The sequence below is a fragment of the Wasmannia auropunctata genome, unplaced genomic scaffold, assembly GCF_000956235.1.
Source record: "Wasmannia auropunctata unplaced genomic scaffold, wasmannia.A_1.0 LD336047.1, whole genome shotgun sequence".
NCBI lineage: Eukaryota > Metazoa > Arthropoda > Insecta > Hymenoptera > Formicidae > Wasmannia > Wasmannia auropunctata.
In genome coordinates this window covers 250,170-262,528 of record NW_012026843.1, presented here as the reverse complement: position 1 = coordinate 262,528, position 12,359 = coordinate 250,170, and the positions used below count along the sequence as shown (strand labels likewise).

General features: G+C 33.5%; 1 protein-coding gene across 1 annotated transcript in view; it reads left to right on the top strand.

Moving 5' to 3' along the window:
• Positions 1-12,359, top strand: part of LOC105451697 (dynein heavy chain 2, axonemal) — a 55,148-nt gene that overhangs the window by 10,975 nt on the left and 31,814 nt on the right. The window contains exons 9-21 of the mRNA XM_011692306.1: positions 1,110-1,629; positions 2,745-2,887; positions 3,399-3,544; positions 3,652-3,745; positions 5,418-5,588; positions 5,835-6,027; positions 6,349-6,445; positions 6,771-7,022; positions 8,862-8,989; positions 9,291-9,409; positions 9,896-10,010; positions 10,768-10,901; positions 11,024-11,217. Of these exons, the coding sequence (XP_011690608.1) occupies positions 1,110-1,629; positions 2,745-2,887; positions 3,399-3,544; positions 3,652-3,745; positions 5,418-5,588; positions 5,835-6,027; positions 6,349-6,445; positions 6,771-7,022; positions 8,862-8,989; positions 9,291-9,409; positions 9,896-10,010; positions 10,768-10,901; positions 11,024-11,217 (2,306 nt within the window). The remainder of the gene's footprint in view (positions 1-1,109; positions 1,630-2,744; positions 2,888-3,398; positions 3,545-3,651; positions 3,746-5,417; positions 5,589-5,834; positions 6,028-6,348; positions 6,446-6,770; positions 7,023-8,861; positions 8,990-9,290; positions 9,410-9,895; positions 10,011-10,767; positions 10,902-11,023; positions 11,218-12,359) is intronic.

Sequence of the window (12,359 nt, the reverse complement as noted above, 5' to 3'; positions counted from 1 at the left end):
AATTTTAGCCGCAGTTGTTAAAGAGTGCGGACGTTTGATATAGCCTGATGTTGTGTGTGTGCGTCACAGGCAGAGAAAGGATTGGCCAACGCAGCTAAAATATAGCGTGGCAGCTAATGCGTGTTTTTAAATAAGGAAAGAATGATTTTGCTGAAAAATTTAAAAGTTTTGTTGGATATTTCTCAATAGAATTAGCTAAACATTATTTGATTTTTTTAGCAAATATTTTTTGCTGTAGCGCCTAAATTTTAACAATTAATAAATTTAGCTTTGGCAGTAACAATATTAGTTATATTGTAAAATATACTATATTTTAAAAACACACATTAGCTGCCACGGCTATAGTTTAGCTGCGTTGGCCAATCCTTTCTCTGCCTGTAACGCACACACACAACATCAGGCTATATCAAACGTCCGCACTCTTCAACTGCGGCTAAAATTATGCCACTCAACATGGCTGTTCGAAAAGGTTCACACTATGTAGTTCAACAGTCGTCCGATAAATGGCATCAATGAGGAGGCTGCAAAAAAATCAGTCCGGGAACTTATGGACCGCACTGTGTACAAATTCTTTAGTAAATTTTAGATTCTTTTCTTTCTATAAAACTATAAAAAGCTATACACAGTAAGATAAAAAATTTTATTTGAAATGCTATTGCAAACTTTTTCATATTTCTATTTTTAAAAATATTCTATTTTTAAAATAAATTATTATACAGATATTACAGAGATTTATTAAATGAGTTCTTGGAAAAAGCGATATAATAATTTATCCTTATTAATTTAATTAGTAAGTAATTTTCCTTAATTTTGAGGAACATGATAAAGATTTGCAGAAGCATTTTACATATAAAATTTTTTATTTTACTGTAATAGCTTTTTATAAAAGTTCTATAGAAGGAAAAGAATCTAAAAACGCAAGAATTTGTATTGTCAAATTATATTTATTTTTATAATTTTATCTTTTTCGTTATTCTTATCGCCTAAATGTGAAATAAATCCTTTTTTAAATTCTCAGAGCTTTTTAAATCACTGAGCTTTTTAAATCATGTCTTATTGTTAAATCGTTGAAGCACAATCAGTAACATTCAGAACGAACAATTTTCAAGGTGTGGCAAATCTTGGCCGACGATATCGAACGGACAAAGCAGGAGGTCCTGAACGAGAGGGAAGAATATTCGTCGATCACTCCGTATTACGTCGGCAGAGCGTTGAATCTACGTCTGAAAGGTGACCGTCTGTTATCGATGCGAAAGATGCTGGAAAAGGCCGAGTGGATGCCCTATTGCGGCATGAGCGAGGAGATCTATCATCAGGAGGACATCGTGATCAGATCCATCGAGGACTCCGTGAGGGACCTGTACGTAAAATGGCTGCACGACGTCGGCGATAACCCGCGCGCGCGACTCGATCGTTACCTGATGCGGCGCAGCGACAGGAGACCCGGCCTGCTGGAGTGTAACATCGATCCTAATATCCTGAATCTCTGCCGCGAGTGTTTCTATTGGATCAGCTTGAGATTCAACATACCCGTGCACATACAACTGATACACGACAAGTGGGACACGCTGCACTTTATCTACGAAAGTGTCCTCGCCGTCACGCTGGCGTACAACAAGATTATCGAAGGTTTGCTGTTTCCAATAATCACTTACCAAATGACACACGGAGTAAATTGTAAAAGAAAATAATAGCGTGATGTTTTTCAAGAGTCAAGAGTTATATGTCAGCAATTTTATTTCAGAGAAAGAATTTTATTTAAAAAATGCAAGGATAATTTTATTACAACGATGCATAGATGAGAAAATAGTATTTCTCAATTATTTTTATATAGCTTTCTTAACAACATTTAATATAATATTTGATTATAAAAATTAATATTCAGCGTACGTTTAATTAAAAAAATGATTAATAAGTGGCACTGAACCGTGAATATAAACCTGAATATAAATGACACAATTAATATGTAATTAATAAAAAAATGTTTTGTTGATCTGAACTAGATCTTGGTACTTAATAATATTTTAGAGAGAGAGTATGAATTTATATGTATGTTAATAGGTATTTAGTTTTGTAAATTACGTATCGATTTAATTTTCGGTTTTAATAAGAAAACATTTTTTTTTGGTTTGACAATAAACTAGATCTTGGTTCTTAATAATACTTTAGTATTATGATGAATTGATACATACATATATTCAGTTCTGTAAACTACGTGTCGAATTTTCGGTTTTGAAACGCAATCCTAAACTGAAACTGAAATAGTAATATAACAAATTAAATTGACAAGTAATTTAATGATATTGATGAGCATCTCGAGACTCCATCTCAAAGAATTTATTGTGAAAAATATTATCCTAGCCAGGATTCAAACCCTGCAAAATTATCTTTATTTTTTTCTATCATTATTTTTTTTAAAGAATGCATCCAACCGAGATTCATTAATGACTATAACATTTTATTAATTTATGCAAACAGTTTTATATAACATTGCAGTTTACAACTTATATCAGAATATACGTACGTGTACAATATACAATAGCTAAATTTATTTTTCCCTAAGCTTTGATGAAAAAGTTCCCCCCCGGCTAAAATGTGAGTGCTTATGCAAATATCATGATGACACGATTCAAACAGCGTATATGTCCGTAATGCGCGCGATGAAAGCGACATTCTCCGTATTTGCAGTCACACGCGATGGTAGCGAAATATTCTTGCAACGTAGCAAAACTTCTATTTTTCAGCATTGTCGCTGACAGAACGTGCGCTGTTTCGCGAATTAATTCGGCAGCTCGACCGGAAGATCAATCCCGGCTTAACCAAGCTGACGTGGAACACGGATTACGTGAACTCGTACATCGAGAATTGTTTCAACGAAACGGCCAATGTACGTTTAGAGTCTCTCTCGCTCTCTCTCCCTCTCTCTCTCTCTCTCTCTCTCTCTCTCTCTCTTTCTCTTACCTCGTCCGTCGCGCGCGAAGGCTGTATAAATTCGTGCAATATATGTACGGTAACCTCGCGGTAAAATTTAATCTTCGACTGTCCAAGAGAGAAATCTCGCTCGCTATCCACCTGCATTTGGACAATTAATTACGAAGTCCCGTATAATGCGACAACAAAATATATATAATCATCATGTCGATACATTGTGTATAGAGACAAAATCTCAAAAGACATTGATCTTAATAACGTTAAGTTGAGTGTTTGCTATATTATTTTCGTTTCTTTCCAAACTTTCGTTAGTATTTTCTTCTTGCTTTCTTCTGCCAAGCAATGCGCGCTACAACTTCGGAATTAGAACGACGGAAAACTAAACGCCATATTGATTTCTTACTGATATAATTTTATAGTATGTGAATTGAATGACAAAAAAAAACTTGAATTATCTGTCCTTTTAGTTCCAGGACTTCATCGATACTTACAAGAACTCGAACTCGGAAATCGTAAGAATCTGCGAGAACATCTGCGACGCTTCGATGATCAGGATAAGGGTTAATTACACGTACACATTGCCTGCATTCGAGAAGGAACTTTTGCACGTGAGGTAGGATTTCCATTTTGCATTGTGCTCTGTCGCAAATTCAGGCGCGTGACTGAAACTTAATGTCTAGCGAGCGCACGCGTATCGGTTCGAACTTTCTCACTTTCCAGAGACGAGGCGTTCCAAGTTATGACTCAAAGACTCGATATGGTATTTCTGTACGTCATGGAGATTTACGAGGGCTTCAAGAATGTAATACAAGAGGTATAGCTCTTCTTCTTGGCGCGGCTACGAAACATGATCAAATATGCCATCTTCCTAACTCTAGAAATAAAAATACCCTTTTTTTTTAATTTAGTATTATATATTTAATACGTTCCGTGCCGTGTGGATCACTCTAACGATCTACAGTAAATACTTTTCATTCAAACCGTTTAATACTTTGGCTATAAAAAAAAAACACAATTATGAAATAATTTTTGATATTATGCATAAATACAAAATTATGATGCATGATACATTGGTACATTAAGCTTTCCTTTTTTATTTAATATTTTATATTTAATAACAATTTTTATAACTTTTAATCACTGTGAAATACATTTTACCTAACAAATATAATAAATACAAACAAAAATATGCAATTCACTGATGTGTAGTGGACAAGTCAGCTAAAATTGGAACACACGGAAATTGGGCACATGAAAAGAACAATTTTGCTGGATCCAGATCTGAAAACAATTTTTGTTCAATAACCAAAATAATTTTGTGCAAAAGTTAAAATAATTTCCAGAATATCAAAACGTTTTACAGCAATGCTTATCAGTTTTAACGTTCCAACAAATTATTTTAATGATTCAAAAAATTATTTTCAGATTTGTATTCAGCAAAATTTTTAGACCTTTTAACAAAATCGTTCTTTCCATACACGGAACGTGTTAATGACTATTGCTTGTGTTTTGTCATTTAATTAAAGCATACTTACCTACGCTTTACCTATGCTATCTATCTATACTATCTACCTATCTGCAGTCCTTGCGTATGCATGCCTGCAATTATGTCCCGAACAAATTTCATGCTAAATCAACTTTAAAAATTTACGGCAGAGCTTGCGTAATTTTTTAATATTTTCCGCAAACTCCTAAGCAAGTGCCGCGAGGCACGCTTGCTGGTTTGCTGGCAAATTTCTGACGAGTTGTGTCAGAATTTTTTCTGTAAAGTCTACGCAAACGTAAGAATGACCGAATAACTTCGACGAAAAGAATATCCGTGGAGGAAACAATGTACGTTGCGCGCCCTCGGGCTACACAAAGCAATTCTTGTGTAACTAAAGTTGGAGAAGTAAGGAGGGTACTTATAGCAGATTCGTGTTATGATATGTCTCCCCGTCCGTAACGTGACTGCCACCATGTGCACGTAGCTTCTCGGTTAATTCAAAAACTCTCGACGAGTTACAACCTTCTTAAACGGGCATTCTCTGAAATAGCACGTTTTACTATCTTTTACCAAATTTATCAATGAACTGATTAAATTAACATTACTACATAAATTTGGTAAATTTAGATCTGAAAGAGAAATAAATTAATGAAAGATAATCAATACAAATCAAATATTATACCTTTTCATCTATAAGCATTGTAATATATGCAAAAATTGAAAACTGCTAATTCTGGATGTGAAGATTAAAATAAAAATTTAAGTTTTAACATTTAAAAATAACATCTTCGTAAATTAAATAAATATTCTTTATCAATTTCGACACAGTTTAAGATGAGTATTGTTAAATATTTTCTCCACACGTTTTCTCCGCGTGCTCAATCATTCCAGTTTATTTCATATAAAAATTGAATTCTTCGTATACAAGAGTACTAATTTCTGCGTATATCCGCTCGATAGATTGGCATATTCAACTTCATTATTGTTTCTCTTCTGCCAGAGCCGCGCGGAATGGAAAGATTATTTAATAAAAATCGATACGGTAATTGAGGAAGCCATCAGTTTGTGTTTAAAGAATTCTTTGACCACCATGTTCGAAGCCCTTCACGGCGCTGACACGACAGGACCTTCGCCTCTTCTATTAATGCAAGCGGATATTATCGATAACAAAGTATGTCCATAACTATGCATAACATGTATAACATGCCATGCAACAGTATTACGTACATTGTTTAATCGTAAAGTTCTTGTACTTGTAGAACGATAATAATTTAACATTTTTTAAATCTAACGATACGACAAACTGTATGACAAGAATATTTTATCTAATTATTTGTAGATTTTAATTATTTACTGTAAAAAAGGACTCGTGGAAACATGAACGGAAGCTCTAAATAGTTTATATTGATTTATCTAGATAAACTTCGTGCCGAATCTCTTGGAGATAGCTACAGTGATCGGAAACATTTTGAATATTTTGCTGGACCCCTTGAAAGATGTCTCGCGGCTAGTTAAGAAGTTTAAAATGCTTCCAGATAAGAGTTTTCTCTTTTCGCAGTTGTATAAAGAGGACAAAGAATTGATTGAACTTCAACAGAAAATCAATAATGGTCGTATCATTGATACTTCCCATATATCTTCTTGAATAATTCTATTTTTAATTACATTTGCATTTTTTATTACACACAATATATTTAATCTTTTAATCTGTTAAAATCGTTTCAAATCATCTTTGATTAGAATAATAATCTCAATTTAGATAAAATTCTTCTCTATCTCAATTTAATTTTCTAATATTCGACAAAAACATCTTGTAACACTGTTAATATGCAATTCCAATTTGATATTAACTTAGCAATTTCTAATGTTACTTTTAACTTATATTAACATAGAATATAAAAGTAATATTAATTTAATCTATCAATTTGCAGAGGTAAGTTACAGTTTTGGTCAAGTACAAAATTATATCAAGATCTGGGAACCTTTCAAAGACGTATGGGAAGTGAATAAAGACTTATACATACAAAGGTAACACTTAAAAAAGGACTGTAATAAAAAATATAATATTTAAAATGATTTTTTGCTTATGACATTTTAAAAAGCTTGTACGGACATTTACCCGTATTTAATATGTTACGTGATTTACATGAACAGCTACTACAATTTGCAACTGTTTATATAAAGCTTATTTAAAAATTCTGTAATTTAATTCCCTTTGATAAACTGTTTTAAAAGGGACATAATGAGGGCAAAATATTTTTACATATAATTTTAATTCATCTAATCAAAATATCTGCGCAATTTAAGTTTTTGCATAAAACTATTATTGCTTATTATTTATCTTGTAAATTAGATACGAGAAGTTGAAGCCAACGGCGGCATCCTTCGACGCGGATATAAGTAAATACCTTGATGTGACGAATAGCGTCCAACTGCAGGAAACTATGGCGACAGTGCATTTCCTAGATATAAATTTTGATGGATTGAAAGCCACTATCATCGAACATTGTTCAATCTGGCAACAGAAGCTCACCACACTTTTATTACGCATGACCGATGGAATGATCGACCACGTTTATCATTACATCGCTGAAAATTCCACAAAGTTAGTTGCCCGCATGGATTGTTATTCAAAGCGAAAAGAAGATTGCGTTCAGGATTGAAAAAAAAATGCGATATGAAAAGAGGATTGTGGGAAAAAAACATTTTATATCTCAGAGATTTTTGCTTGTATATCTTTAGGTATTATTTTTTTTTGCGATGTGATAGAACGGATTTAAAGTGTGTTAAATCACATAAAGTTGTTTTTACAAACAATTATATAACAAAAAAATCTCTCAAAGTGTCAATTTCCATTTTAAAATCTTGTTAAATAATCTGCAAAAACATCTTCATATGATTTAACATGCTTTAAATCTGTTCTATCACATCGCAAAAAAATTATTATCTAAAGATATAATACGAGCAAAAATCTTTGAGATATAAAATGTTTTTTTTTCGCAATCCTCTTTCCATATGCATATAGGTTACGTAAACAGATGAATTTAGAAAATATTAGTTGAGGCCAATAAACAATTTTAAAGAGTAAAGTCCTTATACATATGTAAAACTGTTTTTCAGCTTTTTGCGTTATATTTAAAAAACTATTCAAGATATCAAAAAATGTTTTATACAAAAGTTAAAAAATTTTTTTAATTTAAAAAGATTCTGTTTTGAAGTTATTTTTTGTTGTTGATAAATAGAGATAATTTTATTGGGAAGTTTTTGTATCAAACATTTTTTAATATCTTGAATAATTTTTGAGATATAAAGTATAAATCTGAAAACTGCTTTATACGAGATAATTTGACCGCTTAAAACTGTTTATATTGACAGTTGATTTTAACTTTTCGTATTTAATTTACTAAAAGGCTAAATAATATTAATTTTATGCAAAAACTTAAATTGCGTGAATATATTACGAATTGAAATAAATATCTAAGAATACACTGCCATTATTTTCATTATGTTCCTTTAAAAAAAGAGATTAGAGAGAAATTTCTCTCTTATGAGAGAAATTATTCCCTTCTTATGAGAGAGAAATTAAATTTTAACATTTTTAAATAAACTTTGTAGTTACAAATAATTATAGCAGTTATTTATATAAATCACGTAACATGCTAAATACAAGTAAATATAATTTCCGGATATGCTTTGTAAGTGAAAGAACCATTTTGAATATAATATTTTTTTATTACAATTCTTTTTATATTACCTTTGTAAGTATAAGACTTTATTCACCTTCTATACGTCTTAGAAAGATTTCTAACTTGTCTTGATATATTTTCATAAATAAAATTCTTGAATAAAAATAGTAACATACTTCAGCAAATAGACAGATTAATATTATTTTCATTCCATTAATAATTGTTTTGCACATAAGGTGATTTCACCTCTTAAATTTGCCGTTTAAATTGGCCGCAACTAATAATTTCTAAATTCATATGTTTACGTAATTTACATGCGTACAAAGTTTGATTAAAATCAGAATTTGACACTTCAAGATGTTTTCCTGTGAGAGCTACATAAATTATTAATGAAATTCATATTTAAATACTCATCGTATGAAAATAAATTCGGAAAGGAAAAACACGCACACAAATTTATTCCTTGCTCTTCAATTCAAAAAAATTAACTGCATTTCGCACATTATTTCAATGCTGATTACTGCGCTGAAAATTCTTTCATAGGGTGTCCGCGTAATCATGTATTCCGCTCTATTGCATAATTGAATCCTTCCAGTTATATTCGTTTTCAGTTCTCGATCGATACTATTAATGTAAATTTCCTCAAGCCGAGCGGAACATTGGAGAGGCGTTGCTCGCGAGGCGTTACTCCCATAAATCCTGTCGCGGGGCCTTTTTGAATTTCGAACTGAATCGTACGTGAATTCATTCGTTTGCAGAATAACGAAGGAACCGACGGATCTCATCAGCATGCAATCGGCGCTGCAATTGTTCGAGAGGCTCACCGCCGAGATTCCGAAGGAGGAGGAAGAGTTCCCCAAGATCCAGGAGCAGTACCAAACTTTGGGTAAACCTCTAAATGTTTCTCCGTGCTAAATAAGGAGGTCGATGCGCCATAAAATCGGCTGAGTTTAAGATCCATGTATTACGGCTCAAGAATCCGTAGCGCAATCTACAAGTTTTGTAAACGTATTAACTACTTACCCTTTGCCAGAGACATGGATTTTAAGTGCAAATTTCAAAATTAATTACAAGTAAATTCTGCGGGAACATTAATTGTCTCTCAATCTATTCACGTAATTATGCACAATTATGCATTCTTATATTGCAGTGTATTACGGAGAACGCTTAATTATTATTATTTCCAGAAAAATACGAAGTGCCGCTGACTTACGAGTTCAGGAGAAAATTAAAAGACATCGACCGCTCCTGGACAGCTTACTTGGAGTTACTTGCCACGTGCGAAGTTACTTTGCTTGAAAAAAAGGTACGATATTCCCTTGGTATATAAAAGAAAACTTCGGGGAAACTTTGTAATAAAAAATTGAGTTGCGTCGGCGTTGGCGTCAACGCCAACGAAAAAGGAAAATGAGATGTCAATTAATACTTTCCTAATTTTTTGACGTCACTTCACCGTGCACTGGAATTTCTTATACAATTTGAAAAATTAGTTTTACATAGTAAAAACACTCGAGTATTTACAAAGTTGATGTTAATGGATAAAAGAAGGCAAAATGGAGAAATTGCAAATTTCTTACCATTTATAAATTTTAAGTTAAAATACTTAAAAATTCAATGTTTAATTTATTATAGTGAAACACGTTTACGTGTAGAGAAAAGTCGGATATTAGAAATCTCAACTTTTCCACATATAAATATTTATGAAATTATTTATATAAATATTTATATAATAATTCGAGTCGGTTTTTTTTTAACTATTAATACAGTTTCAATGTTACATATATGTATATAGGATGAATTTAAGCATATATTGTTGACTGACGCGACAATGTTCGAAGTGGATGTGTCCTCCTTGGTGCGCAGATTTAACGATACCGGGCCTTTCACATCAGACTGGAATTCAAAAGGTACACTTGTTTACACGTTCTCATCCGATGTGTAAATCCGCGTTCGTCGTGAGATAGAGTCGAGTCGCTGCATAAATCAACTACCATATCTTTTCGCGCGCTCCCCTCGGGACAATGTGGATATATCTTACGTTGAACAATGTCTTGCAATCTATAATGGATTTGCATGGCAATGAATGACCTGAAATACTGTTCGCCGTTTTAAATTTTGACATTGGATAAAAGAAATTTAGTTTATAAATTGAATAAGAAGAAAATGAGGAGGGGGAAAGGGTTTTTAAAGCACAAAGCGTGCAGAATATCAGACAAAAATGTTCTAATATGAATATTTCACTTGTCATAATGACTTGAAGATGGTACGCGTTAATAGTGATAATTTGCAATATCGTCTACGTGAACATTAAAAAAAAAAAGTTAGAACAGAAATTCCGCTTGCCTTTGCTTACTGCAGATTGCATACGTGCTATTTATTCATAGCACGTTTTTGCATCGCGTCCAACTGTTTGAAATGTGTTTGTCGATTCCGGATCGGTTTTTTTTCACGTGAACTTTGCCTCTATAAACACACACGAGCAACCATTATGGTAATCCCGCGTATGCTCGGGAACCAAGCGTTAAGTGAACTAAAGCAGCAACTTGATCGCGAAAAAAATAAATAAATTGATTTCACCCAGGCGTATTGTTTATCCGGAATGTTATTTTATTTCATCTGCAGGGCAGTCATTTTACTGGCTGTTATTACATTTTGCCGTTACAGACGCTTTAAATTGGCTAGCCACCTTCTGGAAGGAAATATATTCCCTGAGAGACAGGGAAAGCCTGTTAAAATCACAGCTGACGATTTTTGGCATAAATTACCCGGATTCGCAAGAACTGGCGCAACTCGAGAAAGTAAATGTCGCCCGTATATATATATATATATATATATACACACCGTATATATATGTATACACCATCTCCGTGCACTTTTCGCGTGCTTATTCGACTTCTCGGCGCTTTTTTCACTTGCGAAGGATGTAGCGGTGATCGAATTGGTGTGGCAATTGACGGACGAATGGAACGACGCTTGGGAACGCTACAAAACCGGAAATTTCTGGACGATAGAATTGGAGGAGATGGACACAACCGCTAATATCCTCCTCCGGAAACTCACGAAGCTCTGTAGGGAGCTCAAAGAAAAGAATTGGGAGATCGTCGAGAATACCAGGTGCGACCCAGTTGTAATCCAATTTCGAACGCGCGGTAAATATGTGCCGCTCTCGTGCATTTTTCACGAGGCGCAAAGTAGTGTTTGCGAGCCATCCTTTAGCAGGACGTCAATTTATCGGTTCGCGAAAACTAGAAACCGGTCGGCCGCGTATAAACTGTGCGCCCGTACGATGGATAACCATTTTTCAAAATGACAGCAAGATGAGAGAGAGAGAGAGAGAGAGAGAGAGAGAGAGAGAGAGCAGGGACGTAATCGACAGTAATTGTTGATTGGTTGCAACATCGAATATCGAATGTTGTAGCGGATGGACCATTTCGCTAGCTTTTTTTCTGCGGCATATGGCGACAAATATAAAAAAAAAGTTTGTCGATTTGGGAAGATACATATGTGCCCGCCAATTAAACAACGCCAGTGAAAACAATTACGCCTTTTTGTTCTCTCTTTTTTTTTTCGTTCGTAAGCGACGCGTATTCAGACCGATGCAGTACCTCGCAAGAAATAACGCAAAGGATGGAATATGCTTAATCCCACGTGTTACACGGTAGCGCTTATTAACCTTTGCACCGCTAAAGCGCGCGGCTTACGTGAACTGCCGAGCATACTTGTACCACTCCTTTCGACGATACTTTCTGAGACTAACAAAGTGCATGTTCTGTAAATGGGTACGTAGTTTCCAACAGCTAAAATTTAACTTATTTTATTAAACATAAAAAAATGAAGAGAAAATAAACAATCTCTTGTTTATAGAAGTGTATATAGAAGACAAGTATTGTTCACACGGATACAAAGAAAAATTCGCAAACTATCTTTGAATAAAAATTTTAAATAGGAAAAAAATATTAATTTACTTTTTACTTCATATTTTAGTTCTTAAACTTTTAACAGCGTAACATAAATGAGACTAATGTTATCAATCTCACTTACCAATACGAACACACAAACTGCCACAAATAATATTATTACATCAATTAGATCACGTTTTTATTGTGACGAACCTTTCATAATTATATTTAAAAACTTTTTTAAAATCATACACGGAAAGAACACTTTTGCTGAATCCCAGATCTGAAATAATTTTTGTTTAATAACCAAAATAATTTTGTGCAAAAGTCAAAATGATTGCTAGAATATAGATCGGA